The sequence below is a fragment of the Ciconia boyciana genome, chromosome 3 (genome assembly GCF_034638445.1).
Source record: "Ciconia boyciana chromosome 3, ASM3463844v1, whole genome shotgun sequence".
In the NCBI taxonomy this organism is placed as follows: domain Eukaryota; kingdom Metazoa; phylum Chordata; class Aves; order Ciconiiformes; family Ciconiidae; genus Ciconia; species Ciconia boyciana.
The window spans coordinates 115,195,049-115,214,111 of record NC_132936.1 but is presented as its reverse complement, the minus strand read 5'-3'; the positions used below and the strand labels follow the sequence as shown (position 1 = coordinate 115,214,111).

The 19,063-nt window shown below is 65.0% G+C and overlaps 2 protein-coding genes across 2 annotated transcripts; both read left to right on the top strand.

The window, feature by feature from the left end:
• Positions 1-62: 62 nt before the first annotated feature.
• Positions 63-1,709, top strand: MRPL2 (mitochondrial ribosomal protein L2). The gene is made up of 6 exons (XM_072857194.1): positions 63-329; positions 427-568; positions 658-773; positions 863-973; positions 1,302-1,375; positions 1,463-1,709. Exons 1-6 carry the CDS (start codon positions 74-76, stop codon positions 1,673-1,675), a joined length of 912 nt encoding a protein of 303 aa, XP_072713295.1. The 5' UTR covers positions 63-73; the 3' UTR covers positions 1,676-1,709.
• A 579-nt stretch (positions 1,710-2,288) lies between these two features.
• Positions 2,289-18,900, top strand: LOC140649675 (cullin-9-like). Its single transcript, XM_072857184.1, is given in 33 exon segments — positions 2,289-2,402; positions 3,317-3,925; positions 6,494-6,648; positions 7,018-7,536; positions 7,678-7,813; positions 8,007-8,030; positions 8,256-8,446; positions 8,948-9,332; positions 9,561-9,762; positions 10,053-10,260; positions 10,365-10,558; positions 10,701-10,918; positions 11,062-11,293; positions 11,666-11,771; positions 12,055-12,285; positions 12,454-12,544; positions 12,629-12,800; positions 13,004-13,109; positions 13,509-13,604; positions 13,693-13,840; positions 13,843-13,867; positions 14,399-14,532; positions 14,612-14,626; positions 14,629-14,787; positions 15,060-15,175; positions 15,701-15,883; positions 16,231-16,388; positions 16,735-16,945; positions 17,044-17,209; positions 17,363-17,508; positions 17,689-17,806; positions 18,236-18,438; positions 18,518-18,900. Coding segments are annotated over 32 exon segments (5,928 nt in total). The 5' UTR covers positions 2,289-2,402; positions 3,317-3,330; the 3' UTR covers positions 18,803-18,900.
• Positions 18,901-19,063: the final 163 nt, after the last annotated feature.

The following is a 19,063-nucleotide window of genomic DNA, read 5'->3' as shown; positions in this document are numbered from 1 at the left end:
CCCGCCCCCGCGCGCCGCTTCCGGCGGAGCCCCCTCCCCCTCCCCACGCCTTGGCGCAGGCGCGGTGGCGGCAATGGCGGCGGGGCTGTGCCGCGCCTTCGGGTCGCTCCTGCTGTCGGCCGCGCCGCGCCGCGCCCGGCTGCCCGCCCTGCCCCGCGCCCCGCCGCCCGGACCCCCGCCCTGCCTGCCGGGGGGCGCGCTGGCGGCTGCCCGCCGCGGGCTGGGCGGCTCGGCGCCGCGCTGCACCACCGACCCCCTGTGGAAGTGCCGGGTCAAGTACACGGTGCGGCCCGTGGGCATGAAGAAGACGGGCGGCCGCGACCACACAGGTGGGCGGGCGGGCCGGTGGCCGGGGGCGGGCGGGACCCCGCGGCAGGCGCCCGGGAGCGGCGGCGGCCCGCCTGCAGCCGCTCCCCTGTCCCGCAGGCCGCATCCGCGTGCGGGGGATCGGCGGGGGACACAAGCGGCGGTACCGCATGATCGACTTCCAGCGGCTGCGCTACGAGGAGGGGGCCCCGCCAGAGCCCTTCACCGAGAAGGTCATCGACGTCCGATACGACCCTTGCAGGCGAGTGCGGGGCGCGGGCTCGGCCCCGGATCCGGGCGGTTGCGCCTGTGGTGAGCCCCCCCCCCATCCACCGTGGGTTCCCCGTGCAGGTCGGCTGACATCGCCCTGGTGGCCGGCGGCAACCGTAAGCGCTGGATCATTGCCACGGAGAACATGCAGCCGGGGGACATCATCAAGAACTCCTCTCACATTGGCAGGATGGCAGGTGCATGCCAGGGCCGGGGGCGGCCACGCCGGCTCTGCCAGGGGCTTGTCGGCTGCTTCTTGCCCAACTCCTCAGCTTCTGTCTTCCAGTGTTGGCCAATGAAGGGGACGCCTACCCGCTGGGGGCTCTGCCTGTCGGCACGCTGATCTGCAACCTGGAGAGCCACCCTGGGAAGGGAGCGCAGTACATCCGGGCAGCTGGTGCGTCTCTGGGCAGGGGACCCACTGTTTGTAGCCCGGTTTGGCTTAGCCCAGATGGGGAAGAGGGCAGGGGTGCACCGCTCTGGGTGGCCAGTGACAGGGAGTTGCTGTCCTCTCTTCTCCCCATGTCAGGGTGCGAAACAGCCCTCCAGAGTGGCAGGGGCATCCTGGTGATGCCTTGAGGTCTTGTCTTCAGAGAGAAGTGCTGCACAAAGGGCAATGGCGGGGGGTTTGGGGAGTTCCCAGCATGGGGATGTGCTTGCCGCAGGGTGGGATACTTTGTCCTGCTGCTCGGGGCAGCTGCCTCCTCTCCTCTTGCCTGCTGCAGGGACTTGTGGGGTGCTGCTGAGGAAAGTGAATGGGACGGCCATCGTGCAGCTGCCCTCCAAGAGGCATATGCAGGTAGAGGAGCCATGCTGCCCCTGACCTAACCTTGGGGATGCAGCCGTGCGTCCCCAGGGAGGCCTGCAGCTCTTCTCTGTCGCCTAGGTGCTGGAGACCTGCGTGGCCACGGTGGGCCGTGTGTCCAATGTCGACCACAACAAGCGGGTGATTGGGAAGGCAGGCAGGAACCGCTGGCTGGGCAAGCGCCCGCACACAGGCTTGTGGCATCGCAAGGGTGGCTGGGCCGGGCGCAAGATCAAGCCTCTCCCGCCCATGAAGAGCTACGTCAACCTGCCACGGGTCACAGCACAGGAGTGATGCTGGGGGCCAATAAAGTGTTCTCCATGCCACCGCTGTCGCGTTACTGCTGCCTTTTCTGCGTGGGGCCTCAGGGGGTGCTTTCTCCACGGGACATGTTCGGCTGTCTTCAGCCCCTGGCAGGAGTCAGGCTGCCCGGAGAGATGAGTGCGGGGCTGTGGGCTGCCTTGGCTTGAGCTTGGGGTGGGAGGGGGTCTCGGCGGGGTCAAACAGAGCTCTGCACAATCGTGCCGAGCCTGACTGCGGGACAGCCGGGCTCTTCCCCGCCCTCAGCTTGCGGGGCAGTGAAGGCGAGCGGGCAGCCGTGCGGTAAGGCAGGAAGGTGGCTGCCAGCCAGGGCGACCTGCGGCGCAGCTGGGGAGCACAGACCTCGGCACCTCCCAGCCCCGGTAGTGCCCTCGCTGCTCCCCAGCCCCCACTTCTGCCGCCGGCCGCTGCTGCCCCCGTTCCTCGCTGCCCCCCAAGTGCCGTGCTGCGCCACCCCCGTGCCCTATAAAGCACTCTGTCCTCCGCGTGCCCCCAGCCCCATTCGGCCCCCGCCGCGCGCCGGTCCTGAACTGCCCCAGCTCCACGCCGTCCCGGGTCCCCCGGTACCGCCTGCCCCGGCGCAGCCAGCGGGGGCGGGGCCGCTGGCGGGCGAAGCTTGGCCCCGCGCGGCTTCCGTCCGGGCGGGCCGCTACGCATGCGCGCTCGCCGACCCGGAAGCGGCGTGGGAGCGGTGTTGGAGGTAACGCGGCGCGGCCCAGCCCGGCCCCGCGGTGGAGGGCGGCGGGCTGGGGACGGGACGGGACAGGCCTGGGCTGGCGTGGCAAGCGCCTCGAGGGGAGCTATCCTGGGGCGGTCCCGGGCCTTTCCTTTTTGGGGAGCCCTGCGGGAGGCCTCGGTACCGGAGCCCCGAGGTAAGGTAGCCCGGCCCGCCGGCGTGGCCGGGGAGGGGCTGTGGCAGCCAGGCCAGGCCACACCGGGCGGGGCCAGGCGCTTCTCGGTGCCCTGGGAGCTCTCGCTTGGCTCACTCTTAGAAGGAGCTTTGTTCCTACCGCCAGCGGGACCTGCCCATGCAAGCCCGCTCCCCGGTAATTGTGCTGCCGTGCCGCCCGCCCTTAGGTGCGTGTCCCGGGAACCGGGGTGGCCAGGGCACAGGCCTGTTCCTGGACTGTGTTTCCAGTGCCGGCTGGGTCGTGTGCAACGAAGCCCTCCAGCACAGGCTTGCGCTGGTGCTCGGGGCCAGCATGCATGCTCCCCCTGGCTTGGGGAGCTCTGTCAGCACACGGCCAGGTTTTACAGCATATTTGTGAGCTTCCTGGGAAAAGCTGTCTTCCTTGGGTACTGCTGTCCGTGTTCCTGCTGTGCCCACAGCCCGTTTAACAGTCCAAAGATCACTGTGTCCTGCCCTGTTATCTTGTTGCTGCATGTATGCTGTTTTCCAAGGAAAAAGCAAGCCATATCTCATACTTCAGTAGTCTTGTTGTGTTACGAGCTTACGGCACTGACCTTGAGTACAATCAGTACAGTAGCACATTTTATCTGTTATGCCGCCACGTTACAAGCACTGTGACCCACAGGATCATAGATTTCTAGCCATAGCAAAGCCCGTGCCTCAGCCACCTCTCCCCAGCTCCTGCTTCCCCTCTGTCTTTGCAGGCACATTTCCTGTCATGGTGAACGAGAGGCATAATGGCAACCTGCTTGTGCACCTGGGACCCAAACTGCAGGCCTACCCGGAGAAGCTGCTCCGGCAGCGGCGAGGCCACGACGGCCAGCCTGAGTACCTGATCCAGTGGAGTATCATCAGCTTGGAAGAGAGAGCAGTGGGAGGCAGCAGTGCCTCCTCTGCAGAGACCAAGCCGGAGAACATCTTGATGTGGATGTCTGCAGAAGAGGTCTGTGCCAGCTGCCCGGCGCTGCTGGGCAAGAGGAAGCTGGAAGGGCAGTGGGTGAAAGAGGAGAAGGCAGCCAGCCCGTTGGCTGGAGATGTCCCGCTGGATGAAGCCTCGCTGCTGGAGATGAAGGCCGATGTCAGGAGCCTGGTGCAGCGAGCTGGCCGGCAGATGGCCGAAACCGGGGCTCCCGAGTCCTCCATCCTCAACACCATCCACGTGCTGAGCGCGTACGCCAGCATTGGCTCGCTGGCGGGTGCCTTCAAGGAGACGGGAGCCCTCGACTTGCTGATGAAGATGCTGTGCCACAAGGAGAAGCAAATCCGCCGCAGTGCTGGCAAGATGCTGAGGGCCCTGGCTTCGCATGATGCAGGTGGGGGCTGCTGCTGCTCAGTGCCACTGAGGAGGTGCTGCTGGGCAGCTGAGGGGTGCCAGTCCTTCTGTAGGTGTGGGATGCCTGGGAAGCAGTGTGTCTCGGGGCTTGTTGGCAAAAGGGGAAGTTTTGGAGCTTCCAAGCGGCTCCTCGGTCGTGGTTGTGTGGGGTGCTCTAAGACCGGGGAGTTCTTTCCCCTGGCAGGTTCCTGAGCTGGGATGCTGATCAACTGTTAGGACTGTTAAGGGAGATTAGGAGTGGCTGTCTCCTCCAGCAGGCCCAGCACCTCTCCTGCCCTGCCACTGGGGCCCAGCCCGGGGATCCGGGGTCCCTCAGGCTGAGGGATGCAGCTGCCTCTTTCCTGTTTGCAGGTTTAACCAGTAGCAAAGCTGAGCACCTATCCCAGAGACACACGGACACACACAGGACATTGACACAGCTGGCCATAGATAAGGTGCTGCCTTCAACGGCACATACATACAGGACTCATAAACACAAGCACAGACAGCCAAGTCCCCTCCTCCTCTTCGGCTGGCAGAGACGCTCGTGCCAGCATACACAGCACTCTCCAGGTTCACAAGCACACAGACATTCACAGATTCCTTGAGTACCAGCACAGCCTCTCTGTCTGCCTGGCACCCCTGCCTGGATCCGAGCCCCTCTCTACCCGCCTCAGGGGGTCCCCCTGCTTGCCAGCTGGTCAAACCCGATGCTTGCTAGCAGACATGTAGCACTCAGACACTTGTCCCTTACGCAGTCCACATTCACAAGTCCCTTTGGACTTCCAGCACAGACCACCTCCCACCTCATACCATGGCCTGGACCCAAGGGCCTCCTACTTGCCAGCTAGTCCAGCATGTTTTGCTAACGAATTACACGCACACCCCATGCACAGCAGGGCTGGGGAAGATACAGACGCTTGCCCTCGCCCCTATAGCACTGGGTACTGCAGTCCTGCTTCAGCTGCTGGTGCTGAGCTCCTCACTTGCCTCCTTCCCACTAGCTCTTTTTTGGGACATGCACCGTTCCCTCCCCAGTGGCTGTTGGCCGAGGACCCCACCTGCTCCAGTCACTAGCACTGAGACACTCGCAGTAGCTGGCACCACAGGCCACGCGCCTACACCCCTGGTCTCACTCCAGTAGCTGGCACCCAGTCCACTCTACTCCAGTCTCCCCGATAGCTAGCACTCCGGCTCAAGGTCTGTGGGACCCTCCCTGGATCCAGAGAGCAATGGCCCCTCCAACTGCTAACGCCAAGACCCTCGCTCGCTCCAGTTGCTGACACCACAGGCTGCGTGGCTCCCACACCCCCAGTCAGGTTCCACCTGCTGGCATCCAATTCCACTCGCACACGCAGGTCTCACCAGTAGCTGGCACTCAGTCCTTGCAGCACACACACACATGGGATAGAGAGATAGTTAGAAAAGATTTAATAAGAGGATGTAAGAAAGTAGGACAGACTGCGGCAATCAGGCGCAGGGCTCAGTCAGACAAGTACACTGACCGGCCACGGTTTACACACAACTGGCCCCTTTTGTGCCCCTTTCTGTGCAGCCCTCTCTGTGCTCCTTGCTGATTCCCTTCCCATGCACATCGCCCTGTCTGTTGGCAGAGTTTCACTGAGCCCACCCTAACATCCCGGACCCTCAGGGTTACATCCTTATCAGTTGCAAAGTCTCAGTTAGCCTGCAGTTTCTGCATAGCCCGTCAATTAGTGCAGCTGACTGAGTTTGTTGCTGGTTATTGTCTTTGTTAATGATAATTGGTCAGGTTTTATGTCTCTGTGTGTTTGTCTACCTCCCTTTCCTTATCATCCCAATTTGACAAGGTTCTTAGTCAGATAATCTTTCTGAAAAATAGTCATTCTCACACTCCAGATGTCCTTACTAATTAGTGTGACTGACCAGATTTGTTTCTCTTCACTGCCTCCATTAGCATTTGTCAGTCAGGTTTGTGACTCTTTATGTTCTTGTTTATGGCTTCCTTCTTACTATCCCTTTTTATAGTGAAAAGGTCCTTGACCGGATACACTTAAAGGAGCACAGTCTCCTTCCACATACCCTTACAATGAAGACCTGTGTCAAGGGGCTTGGCAAAGCCCTGGTGGGTAGAGGCTGGTCCTCACCCAGTCCTCTCATTTGAGAGGAGCTGCCATGGCTCAGAAGTGCCTGATGAGGCTTGGGTGCACCTGGAAGGTTGCTGGTGGTGGTGTGTCCCACAAGAGATCTGGCTTTTCCCTGTCCAGGTGCCCAAGTTCATGTGGCTCTCCAGTGGGGCAGATGGGGGCTGATTCAGGTTAAAACTTAATTTTTTTCTTCCCTGGAACCCTGTTCTGGAGTCAGTTATTTTGGGTTGCTGCTTTGGGGGAATCTTGCAGCGTTAGGGGTAGAAAAAATGCAGTGTTATTTGGTGGAGCAAAGTGTTGCCAATCCAGATTAAAGGATAGAACATGGTTCCAGGTTACACTGAGCAGCAAAGCTGTTCCTTGCCTGCAAGCCTATCTCGCGCAGGGAGGGTAGGGTGAGGGTTGTCTTTATGGGGCCTGAAGGGTTTCTGTTGTTGTTGCAGGGAGTTGGGCCTATGTCCTGCTGTCCCTGAGCCAGCAGGATGGCATTGAGCAGCACATGGACTTTGACAGTCGCTACACGTTACTGGAGCTGTTTGCTGAGACAACATCCTCTGAAGAGCACTGCATGTCCTTTGAGGGGATTCACCTTCCCCAGGTAGCGGCAGGCCCTGCCAGCCCTGGGCCTGTGGGCTTTAGGGGTCAGGAGGGGTGAGAGTGGGGGGCCAGAGCTGGTGTCCTTGTTTGGGACAGGAGGGTAGTCAGCAGTGGGCGGCTGAGGAGGACTGGGTATTGGGAGAGCTGGCACAGGATCTGGGCCTGGCTTGAGGCTGGGGGGGTGGTGGAGAAACGCGTGGAGAGCCTTGTCTCTGAGCAGGGAGACGAGAGTGGGCTGAGAGGTCTGTGCTGCTGCCTGCTGGTCCGGAGCTATCACAGGAGCCTGCCTGTGGATGAACTGGTGGCTCAAAGGGAGCTGGGGGCTGGAGGTGCTCTACAGGCTAGAGTCTGACAGCTGTGCTTGTTGCAGATCCCCGGGAAGCTGCTGTTCGTCCTGGTGAAGCGCTACCTGTGTGTCACTTCTCTCATGGACAAGCTCAGCAGTGGCGTGGAGCAGGGAGGGGAGCAGCAGGACTGCGCTGTGCCCAGCCTGCTCACTGAGGAGAGGAGCCGTGTGAAGCAGGAGTTTGAGTTCAGCATGGCTATGGCAAATCTCATCTTGGAGCTGGTGCATGTGATGGGCTGGGACCGCAGCTGCAAGCCAGAGCTGCTGCCCCAACAGGAGCTGCGGCCTCGCACCACCCGCTCCATCTTCCAGCACAGAGCCACGTCCTGCACCACTACTCAAGCAGCCCCCACTCCCCCACCAAAAGAGCCCAGCATCTTCAAGACGCGCTCAGCCTTCCCAAGCCGCAGCAGCTACGTGGAGTATGTGCAGGCGAACCTGGTGTGCGGCATGAGGGTGCGCATGCTGGAGGACTACGAGCAGGTCAGCGCGGGTGACGAGGGTGACTTCCGCCAGAGCAACGACGGCACACCGCCTGTGCAGGTAGCCTCTGCTGGGAGGGCAGGGGCTGTCAAGGGGCCTGTCTGCTCTGTTGTGCTGTAGGAAGCACACAGCCTTGCATGGGAGCAGTGGGGTTGGGTTTGCCTTCCCTCAGCTGGGTGTGTGTTGGGCTCTTCTCCTCAGGTGTACTGGCAAGCCCTGGGCTCTACATACTGGGTTCACTGGCACATGGTGGAGATCATTGGCCCTTCAGGGCAAGAGGAGCATGAGGGCCAGGAGAAAGTGTCCACCCTGACACACAGCCACAAACTGGCAGCAGGTGAGCAGCCTGTCAGCTGGGCCTGCAGCTTTTCTCCCCAGCCCATCTGCAGCTGCACGCTGGCACTGTGAATTCTGCTGGTGCTGGATGTCTGAGTGCGTTGCCCTGGCTGGTCCAGGCACTGTGGGAACAGGTTGGGGGAGCAGTGAGCTAGAGGTGCCCATTTTGAGCGTGTGCTTTTTCTGTTCTACAGCGCAAAGAGGTTCAAGTGAAGATGGTAATCCCCATCTCTACAGCTTCTGGTGTCTCCTCCCAGCATGTTCTCCCTCTCTTGCTGCCCTCCTGTCACCTCCCTTTCCCACAGCAGGCTGTGGGACGGTGGGGATCTCTTCTGCCCAGATGGTCTGCATGAGCTCTTTCCCTGGGGAACGTGGGGTGTGCAGCAGAGGATGGGGGAATTGGCAGAGCTGACAGTGCCCTTCCTTGCTCTGTTCTCCTGCAGTTGCGCAGCCGTTTTTCTGCAAGCCCTTTGGGGGGCTGTACTCCCTGCCTTACCTGGGGGAGCAGCCGACCAAGGCTGCAGAGATCCTGAGCCGTGCCGAGTGGTGGGAGCTGCTCTTCTTCGTGAAGAAGCTGGAAGCGCAGGAGCAGAAAGAGATCGCCTGCCTCATCCAGCAGAACTGGGGAGAGCAGGTATGGGCCAGAGCCTGCGGTGGGGAAATGAGAGGGAGGGAGCGAGGGAGAATGTTAGGGAAGGGACCGGGCCCGGAGGAGGAGAGGGCAAGCGTGAGCTGCACAGGGACAGCCTGAACGGGGACTGAAATGGGACTGAAATGGGAGGGTGAGCGGGGGATGGCAAAAGTGTGGGGAGCCGGGCACAGGAAAGGGGTGAGGAGAGATGAGAGGAAACGCAGTCTCCCATGACCCTGGAAGAGTGACTGTGTCCAGCGAGGTTTGGGTAGGCGAGGCAAGCCCATGGGGTGGTTCTGCTGGTTGCGGTTGGGTGGTGAGTACAGGTGGGAGGTCTGGGCTGGTGTTAGCGGGGTTGGGGACAGCCAGGGGAGGGTGGCACTGGGGAATGGCCCTGGGGGCCTCCGGTGGTGCAGCCTTTCTGTCCGTTCCGGCACTGGTCATCACAAGGGGCACGGGGTCTGTGGCAAGTCTGTGAGGCTTAACTTGACCCCACCTGTCTAGCTGTTGGAGGTGGATGAAGAAGCCCTGATCCAGCTGTCGGTACCTGTGGAGCTGGCCCAGAAGGTGCTGCTGGTCTTGGAGAAGCGGTGCCAGGGCAGCGCTCAGCGTGACCTGCGCGGCTCCCACATCTACGCCAAATACTTCCTCGGTAGAGGGGCCGAGCAGGATGGCAGAGGGAGCACCGTGGTGTCCTCGGAGGGTGCCAGCTGCGGGAGCACTAGCCCTGAAGCCACGACGGCCAAGGCAGTGAAGGAAGACCTTTCCGCAGCCACAGTGCCTCCCCGAGCCCCCGCTGTGGCGGTGAAGTCGGATTCCCAGCTGTTCAGCGAGCTCCTTGCGAGGGAAGGGCTGTTCTTCCCGGAGGTGATGGAGGAGCAGATCAAAGGTAATTGCCTGCTATGCACTGGGGCACATGCATGATGCTGGAGGCGGCTCCGTTGTCTCGACGGAGGAAGGCTCTGGGCAGGGCATGGGAGGCGAGGCGAGGCACCCGGAGGTTGCCTGGGGAGGGGGGGGCCTGTGGGTGCTGGGTCTGTGGGTGCATGGCACCCCGGGAGTTGCTGGGGTTGTTCCTGCTGCCCTGACGCCTGTGTCCCTGCCTCCCTCCCTCCAGCGTTGGTCAGCTCCAAGGGGGTGAGCGAGAGGGGCTCGCTGGCCAAGGTTGCAGCCATGGTGGATGTGATCCAGAGCAGCAGCTCAGAGGTGGGGCTGCGCTTAGCCGGGCTCAAGCACATCGTGAAGATCCTGGAGGAGGAGCCTGAGCCCGAGCAGCAAGTCGGCAAAGCCCAGGGCGGGCTGGGGACCAGGAGTGTTGGGTGAGCTATGGGGTGCTGCGCACCCCTCCTGCTGGCTGGGGAGGGCTGTTTCGGCAGGGTGGGAGTGCAGGAGGTAGCAGTGGAAGTGTGAAGGCCGGTACGTCCCTGCGTGCTCAGCGAGAAGAGAGATGGATCTTGTGTCCCTTTGTCCCAGGCGGTCTCGTTCCTGGGGCTGACCCAGCTGGGGTGGAGCCATGTGGGCAGGGAGAAGGTGGCTGGCAGGGCCCAGGGTGCCAGCGTGCCAGCAGCAGTGCCAGGAGGCTCCTCCTGAGGTGTCCTTTCCCATGCAGGGAGAAGCTGGTGAAGGTGGCAGTGGAGCTGCTGAGCACTGAGGTGGCAGAGAAGGCCCTGGTGGTGGTGACGCTGCGGCTGCTGGCCGTGCTCATGGCGAAGTACGACTGGCGTGTGCGGTTTGCCACGGAGGGCGGTGTGCGGGCTGTGCTGGCCTGCATGCAGCAGCATGGCTCCTCTGCCCTGGTGCAGCAGGCTGGCCTGGCGGTGAGCGTGGCAGAGGGGATGCTGTAGGTGGGCGGGCAGGGTGCAGGCTCGCCTGGGTGTGGTGGAGATGCCCGCTGCCCTACTGAGTGCTGTTGACCTTGCAGGCCCTGAAGGTACTGGTGGGAGCTGTGGCTGGCGAGCCAGGAGGTGCCGGCGGGAAGCCCTTGCCCCTGAACCATGCCGACGCGCAGATGATGCGGGAGATCTTTGCCAGCATTGGCTCTGCCTCCAGCGAGGGCTCGGCAAGCCTGCTGCGTGCCATCCCTGCTGCCATGAGCACCATGCAGAGGGTCCCAGGGTAGGGGCAGGGTGAGGACAGCAGCTGGGGGTGGGGGGGACCCTCTGGGTGGGGGGCGGGCGAGGCAGGCAGGTGGCTTGTGAGCGCAGGGGAGGCTCCGTCCTTGGGGGAGGAAGGCACCCGCATCGCTCTGTCCCTGCAGGGGCTCCTCAGGGGTGCAGAACGGCTTGCTGGTGGTGAACATGCTGATCGACGGCCACCGTGGCCTGGCGGAGCAGCTGGCAAGCTGCGATCTCCCCACGGTGCTGCAGAGCTGCTGGTGGGACAGGCAGAGCGCTGGCTGCCCTCACGCGATGCTGGCCCTCGGCGTGATCAACCGCCTTGCGGAGCACCGGCTACCCCTGGGCCTGGAGATGGCAGGTAGCGTTCCACGCGCACCCCCCGCCACGCCATGGCCCCACGGATGCAGTGGGCAGGGCTGCCTCACCTGCCAGGGCAGAGCACCCCGCTGGTGCCTCTCAAGCGAGTGCCTGGGCTGGGCCCGTGTGTCCTTGTCATGGCAGGCAGAGAGGCCCCACTGGACCTGAGGGACATGCAGACGCTTCTGGGTGGCCTGGGGGACAGCATCTTGTCCAAGGACGTGGTGGTGGCCCTAGAGCGGCAGCTCTGTGGCGAAGGCCCCGTCCCCTCTGGCGAGGTGGCCCAGCTGCTGCAGGACCACAGGTGCTTCAGGCTGCTGCTGCGCAGCTTTGAGCTGCTGGGGGCAGAGAAGGCTGTGAGCCTGAGCATCCTCAGGTGGGTCCAGGGGCATTTGGTGGGGGTCTGGGGCCTCCGCAGCAGGTGTGTGGGTGCCGGTGGTGATGTTGGGGGGACACGGTGCATGTTTGTGGGTCCTGGTGGGGCTGTTCTTCTTCACCGGGGCAGGGGCAGGTGCAGGTGCAACCCCAGCACATATGCGAGTGCTGATTGGGGTGTCCTGGGGCGCAGGGCCATGTGGGGACAGAGCAGCACGTGCCTGGGTGCTGGTGGGGTGTCCGAGGTGCCTGGGGAGCCTTGGCTCCCAGTCCCTGTGGGGTGCTGGCCTTCCCAGTGGGGCAGGGATGCGGGGCTGCCTCTGGCACCGCTGTCTGTGTGCCCCGGCCTGAGTGGGCCCCCTCCGTCACGCAGGATCCTGAACAAGTTCCTGGACAGTTACCAGGAGGATGTGCTGCCCTGGCACGAGTGTGTGGAGCCCTGTTTGTCCTCCCTGAGTGCCCACTGCAGTGACCGAGAGGTGAGGGCGTGCCGTGCGTCAGCCGGGCCTGGCGTTGGTGAAGCGGGGTCCCTGCCTGCAGCAGCCCGGCCTTGTCGTGGCCGACATGCTGAGAGAGGCGGGGAGCGGCTGTCCCGGCCGTGGCTACGTGCCGGCGGCTGGCGTGCCCAGTGCCATGCCCGGCCAGGCGCTCGCGGGCGCTGCCACGGTGTCGGGGTGGAGGGGATGGAGCACTGCAGCACCCCGCTGCTGGGGCCTGGCGGGTTCCCGGCACTGGCCTGGCCGCTCACGGCTGCCTGCTCAGCAGGTGGTGCAGGAGTTCGTTGGCTTCCTGCACCGCCTGGCCACCGCCAGCAAGGACTGCACGGTGGCGATGTGCCGTGTGGGCACCCGCGAGGCTCTGTCCAAAGCCCTGGACAAGCACGGCGTGGCCCCGTCGCTGGCGCCAGCCCTGCTCGACCTGGTGATTGACTGCGAGAAGTATGCCAGCCTCTACAAGAAGCTGACGACCAGCATCTTGGCTGGCTGCATCCAGGTGGGCCTGGGGAGGCCCGGCTGCGCTGGGGCTCCGGGTTTTGGGGCCATCCAGCTGTCCCCGGCACCGAGGGGCAGCCTTCTGCTCTCTGCCTGCTGCAGCCCTGCGGTGGGCGAGGGGAGGAGGACCCAGGGCCTTGCCCGGTAAGAGCCTTGCCCCGTCCCATAGCTGGTCCTGGGGCAGATTGAGGAGCACCGCCGGAGCCACCAGCCCATCAGCATCCCCTTCTTTGACGTCTTTCTGCGCAACCTGTGCCAAGGTGAGCGCGGGGAGCAGGAGCTGGAGCCCTGTGCCTGGCACGTGCTGGCCTTGTGGCTGGAGGCTCCACGTGCTCTTCCCACAGGCTCCAACGTGGAGGTGAAGGAGGACAAGTGTTGGGAGAAGGTGCAGGTCTCCTCCAACCCCCACCGGGCCAGCAAGCTCACGGATGGGAACCCCAAGACGTACTGGGAGTCAAACGGCAGCACTGGCTCCCACTTCATCACCGTCCACATGCAGTGTGGTGTGGTGGTCAGGTGGGGCTGGGCCGGGGGGCCTGGGGGCCAGGAGGGCCAGCAGCCGTGCGGGGAGGGAGAGAGCTTTGGGGATCTGTGCGAGCCCTGCCCCAGTGGTCCCCATCCTGGGAGTTGCTGGACGTGGGCAGCAGTGCGTGGGGCTGGCGGGGCCCAGGGCAGGGAGGTGGGGACTGCTGGGCAGCACCGTGTTTGGTGCGCTGCAGGGAGATGAGCATGCTGGTGGCCAGCGAGGACTCCAGCTACATGCCGGCCCGTGTCGTGGTGCTGGGGGGAGACAGCCCGGCCACCATCAGAACTGAGCTTAACGCGGTGAGTCTCGCACGGGCTGCTCAGGCCGTGGGGCCCCATGGGAGCGGTGGTCCGGTCCTTGCTGTGCCCCGTGAAGGTCTCGCCCTGGTGCTGGGGCCCTGGGAGGTGCCCCACAGGGAGGTGGGGATGGCAGGAGCTGTGCTGCAGGAGCCTCCTCCTGGCTGAGGCAGCAGGTGCTGGAGACTTGGGCATGGGCAGCCCTGCAGCCCAGTCTGCAGTGGGCTCGTGTGCTGGGGCTGTGGGCCAAAAGTGGGGCCCTGGCGGGGGTGCCCTGTGGCTGCGTAGGGGCTGCTGGGGGGGACGGAGGTCGTGGCTTTAACGGGGGGGGTGGCCAGGGGAGCACGCAGGGTGGCTGGCACTCGCTGCCTGGCGTGCTGAGGGCTCGCTGTCTGCCTGCAGGTGACCGTCCTGCCCTCCGACAGCAGAGTGATCCTGCTGGAGAACATGACCCGCTTCTGGCCCGTCATCCAGATCCGGGTGAAGCGGTGCCAGCAGGTAGGGGAGCAGGGGGCCGGGCCAGGGAGCTGGCAGCGTGGGGCGTCAGGGCCATGCCTGAGGAGCTGCGGGTTGCGCTCTCCCGTAGGGCGGCATTGACACACGTGTGCGTGGCATCGAGGTGCTGGGTCCCAAGCCCACTTTCTGGCCCATCTTCAAGGAGCAGCTGTGCCGGCGGACGTTCCTCTCCTGCACTGCTCGGGCTCATGCCTGGTGCCAGGAGATCTGCCGGGACCGGGGCGACTGCTGCAGCTCTTTGGCAGGTGAGTTGTCTCCTGGCTGCGCCATCGCGTCCCCGCTGTCCCGGGGCCTGGGGGATGGTGCTGGCAGCCCGTGAGGGGACCGTAGGGCCAGGAGAGGAGCAGCTGGGTGTCCCGCCTGGACAGGGAGGGGCCCTCGCTCCTCCCTGGCCACCAGCGGTCGCGGAGGGCCAGGGCCACCTTGGGGTCCCCCAGGTTTAAGCTGGGCACGTGGGCACGGCTAACCCACCAGAGAGGTGCCCCGCGGGGGCCGGCACGTCCTGACCTGGCAGAGGTTGGTCGGGGGCCGGCTGGATCTCGTGGCCACAGGCGCTTCACAGACCCCAGTTTGGCAAGGGCCCCAGGGCCCAGTGCGGGCAGGGCCTGGGGGCAGCGAGGGGCCCTGGCTGCTGGGGGCGGGTGGGGCTGCGGAGCCACCGTGCCTGGCAAGGGGCAGGGCAGGGAGCGACTGCTGCCCTCTGCTTTCCTGGGGGAGTCCCCCCGGCCGTTGGCGGGTGCCCAGCACCACTGTGTGCCGCCTGCTCGGTGTTGCAGGCTGAACCGGGCGCTGCAGCACGAGCAGGGCTTTGCCGACCGCTTCCTTCCTGATGACGAGGCAGCCCGGGCCTTGGGCAGGACGTGCTGGGAGGCCCTGGTGAACCCCTTGGTGCAGAGCATCACCAGCCCAGGTACCCTGCGCTCTCCCGGGCCCGTCCGCGCCGTGCCCTGGGCGGAGGCACCCCACTCTGAGTCTGGTTGGCCTCGCAGACCCCCACGGCGTCAGCCCCTGGCCTGGCTGCTGAGTGAGTACCTGGAGAGCGCGGAGCCGTCCCGCCGTGCCACGAGCCGTGGCGCTGTCTTCGGTTCCCGTGTGCGGCGCCTGACCCAGCTCCTGGTGCACGTGGACCCCGGCAGCCCAGAGCCAGAGGAAGCAAGAGCAGCTGGTGAGCGAGGGGCTGCCCTCCTGTGGGGCTGGGAGGATGGTGGTCCAGCGTGCCGGGCTGTGGCTGTGGGCATCCGCTGGGGAGCTCTGGGGAGGGCCCTGTGGCACAGGGGGCTTCTGAGCCACCCAAGGCTTGTGGCCGTGCCCTTGCAGTGGCCGTGCCTCCCGGCATCTCCTCTGCCCTGCGCCCCCAGGGAGAGGGGAGGCTGTTGGCGGTCAGCGTGCGGAGCCTGCCCACGGAGCCGCGCCGAGCCCGGGGTTGTCCCTTGGCAGGTGGGAAGGAGGGCAAGAACAAGGAGGTGCCGGCCAGGGCTGTGAAGGCGGCGGTGGAGAAGTCAAGCGGCCTGTGGGGCATCTCGCAGTGCTGGCGTGGCGTGGTGCAGCAGCAGGTAGAGCTTGGAGGGCCGGCCGTGGGGGCCGGAGAGGGCGCATGGGACCCCGCACCGGGCAGGCGTAGGGGGGAGCGGGGCCTGGCGGTGCCCTGGGAGCGTGGGGAGGGTGCGGGGCTGTACCTGGCCTCCGCGGGACCCAGAGGGGTGTGGGGACAGCCCTGCCGCGCTTGCCACCCTGGCGGGGCTCAGGCGCCAGCCTGGCCCTGTGCCCAGGCTGGTGCTGCAGGCTGGGAGACCGGTACAGTGTCGGGCTACTTACTTCCTGCTGGGCTGCTGCTGCGCTTCTGTCCTGCCCCCGCTGCCCCTGCCCAGCCCTCGGGGCTGCGCTCCCGCCGCTCCGCAAGCTCTCGGTATCCCGCGGCAGCACCGGGGCCTGTACTCAGCCCTGGGGCCTCTATTCGGCCCCTGGCCAGGGCCCGGGCAGTTGGTGTCGGCAGAGCGAGGCTGGGGCTGCGGATGTGCCCGTGGGCCGCGGGGCACGTCCCGCTGTGAGGCTCACCCCTCTCGTGCTGCGTCCCACAGGTGCAGCGGTTCCTGGAGGCGGCAGGGCAGGCGCCGGACCTTGTGGAGCGATACTGCGGGCTGTACCAGCGCCTGCGCGGTGCCACAGAGGAGCTCTTTGGGCAGCAGGCTGCCTTTGTGCTGGCCCTGGGCCAGGGCTTCGCTGGGGCTTTGCTTCAGCTCTCCTTCCTTACCACCCTGCACGTGAGTCGAGAGAGCATGGCACCGGCACCGGGGCCCCGGGCGCAGGCTGGGGAGGCTGCCCTGGCCTCGGGGGCGAGCTCCGGGTGGGCCACGTCCTGGTCCCCCACCGAGCCATGGAGCCCTGCCCTGCGGTGGTCCTGGATGGTGCCCAACTGCAGGTGCGTGACGCTTGTCACGGCGCGGCCCCAACCCCGGTGCCCTTCTGTCTCGGCCTGGTGCCTGGGCACCCTCGGCCCCTGCCTGAGAGCCCCAGGGTTTCCCAGCTGCTCCCCCCAGGGGCGTTCCCCCAGCCTGGCCCTGCAGCCACCCGGTGAGCCCCCTCCACAGCCAGCCCTGTCCCTCTGCAGGTGAGTGAACAGTTTGCCCGCTACCTTGATGGGCAGATCCAGGAGCTCCATGGGGCTGTGGGCAGCGCAGGGCCGCTGCAGCGGCTGCAGCAGATCCTGGAGCCCTTCGTCGTCTTCAGTGGCCTGGAGCTCGCCCACACCTTCGAGCACTTCTACCGGTGAGGGGTGCCATGTCTCCACGGGACCAGAGGGCCTGGTGCGGCGTGGCGTGGCGTGGCGCGGGAGGTGCTGAGGCCGTGGCTGAGCCTGGCCTGGCATGGCAGCGGTGCTCCTGCTTTGCTTTTCCCGGCTCCGGCGTGTGGAGGGAAAGGCTGTGAGGGCCCATGGGCGCTGCCAGTCTGCGGAGGCACATTCGCTGCTGGCGACAGGGAGGGGAGACAGGTGCTGCCGGGCCCGTGCGCCTTGGGGTGAGGCCAGGGCCGGGGCCGTCTCTGTCTCCTGGCGGGTGGCTGATGGCCACGGGGCTCAGGCCAGCCCCTGACCTGACGCTGGTGGCTGTGGCAGGCACTACCTGGGGGACCGGCTCCTGGCGCAAGGGCCGTCTTGGCTGGAAGGAGCCATTGTGGACCAGATCGGGCTGTGCTTCCCCAGCCGCTTCCCCCAAGAGATGCTGAGCAACTTGGCTGAGTCGGAGGAGCTCCAGCAGCAGTTTTACCTCTTCCAGCTGCAGGAGCAGGACAAGCGGCTGCTGGAGCTAGACATGGGCCTGGACGAGGTGAGCGTGCAGGTGGGGTGAGGAGGCTGGGGGCCGCCCGCGTTCCTCACGGGGATCCTGGGGCCTGTCCTGAGCCGCTGTCGTGTCCATGTGCCCAGGCACTGGGGACGGCGTCGGTGGCGGATGTGCCGGAGGTGAAGGTGCTGGCCTTGGCCCCGCGCTGCTGGCCCGTTTCCCCGTCCTGCTACATGGATGAACCTGGGAGGTTTTTCTCGGCGGACCTGAGCTCTCCCCTGGATGAGTTTGCCGACTTCTGCAGGCGGAGTGAGTGTCGCGGCAGTGGGCGTGCGTGGGTGGTCTCGCTGGGGCCCAGGCCCTCCGCAGCGGCTCAGCCAGAAGTGTCAGGAGTGCTGGGGTGTGCTGGGAGCGCCCGTCAGGGCTGGCCCCCAGCCCTTGCGCTGATGCTGTCTCTGGCAGGCCAGAGCCAGCTGGGCTGGGAGTGCACGAAGCCCCGGCGGTTGCAGTGGACGTGGCTGGGCCATGCTGAACTGCAGTTTGGAGACTGCGTCCTCCACGTGTCCACGCTGCAGATGTACATCCTGCTGTGCTTCAACAGCGCTGAGGTAGGAGCTGGGGTTGCGGGAGGGTGAGGGAGGCAGCGGATGCTGGAGTGTAGCAGGGCCATGTCCTCCCTTCCGGTGGCATCTCCAGTGGTGTCTGGGGCACAGGCCCCCGCCTTGTTTGGCTGGGCATGTGGCTGGTGGGTCTTGGCTGGCCACTCCCCTCCCCGTGCCCTCCTGCAGGAGGTGGCTGTGGAGGCCCTGCTGCAGGCTACGGGGCTCCCTGCTGACCTGGTGCACCACGCGCTGACACCGCTGACCCACGGCGAGGGCGTCCTGGTGTGGAGCTGCATGCCGGGAGGTGAGTGTGGGGCTGGGGCATCCCTGGGGAGGTGCTGGTCTAAGCCCCAAGTGGGTGCTGGGGTAGGGGTTGCATGAGCGTGTAGGGGAAACAAGTGGGCTGGGGTGAGTCTGTCTGTGGGTGCTCGGGGCGCAGGTCTGTGTGTCAAGTTGGGGCCTGAGGCTGTGTGTAGGGCTGGGGGTGGTGTGTGGGGCTAGGGCTTGGGGCCGTGCATGGGGTGTGGGTCAGCGTGGGTGGCTGGGTCTCAGGTCTGTGTGTGGGGTTGTGCGTGTGGCTGTTGCTTGGGGCCGTGTGTGGGGTCAGGGATGGGGCTGACAGCTGTGCGGGCAGCAGTGGGAGGCCCAGGGTTGGGTCCAACAGCCCCACGTGTGTCCTGGGGCTCCTTCAGGGCCCAGCTCGGGGCTTGGCTGACCCTGGGCCGGGTGCTAGCTCCAGGTGCACTGCGGCTGAACCAGGCAGCCCTGGCCCATGCCTCTGGCCGCCACCTGAGGCTGCTGCCCCGGCAGAGGTACCTGCGGGCGGAGAGGGCTGAGCTCAGCGCCCTGGAAAGGAAGAGGAACATCCTCTGCTGCCTCATCACCCGCATCCTCAAGGTGGAGAAGCAGCTCCACATTGACAACCTGGTGTTTAGGGTATGGAGGGCTTGAGGGGAGAGAGGGGCCACCTGGATGCTGTGGCACACTGCAGTGTGGGGTTCCCTTGCTGCTGTAGGTGATTGATGCCTGTCAGAAGGGTGAGTTGAGTCCAGGGCTGCAGTTCCTGAGCTTCTGCTGCCACAGCGTGGATGTGCTGTCCTGTGTCCTGCACCTGCTGAACCAGGGCTATCTCCGGCGCCAGGAGGAGAGGCCTCATGTCTTGGAATACATCTCTGCTGAGCCCACAACACCCCCTACCTCCCAGGTCCAGCCCCAGGTTGCCTTCCAGACTGTAGAGATCAAGACAGCAGCAAGCCCAGCCTCTGCCGAAAGGCGACAGACTTTTTCTACCTTCAGGTAGACAAGGACTTGGCTGGGCTGGGAGAACACAGGCTTGGTCCAGTCTGTCTCTTCCTGAGTATTTGTGGGTTTTATTTTAAATAAACGAGCCGAGCTCCACCCAGTCCCAGTTTGTTGTCTGTCGGAGAGCTCATCTCGCCCATGGCTGGGAGTGGGGCCAGGTCATACCACTGCTTGCTGTGCCCAGGCAGCCCTGACAGCTGTGCTTGCTGAAGTGATTGGTAGTAGTCATACCCTGCCCCCATTTGTTCTCACCCAGCTG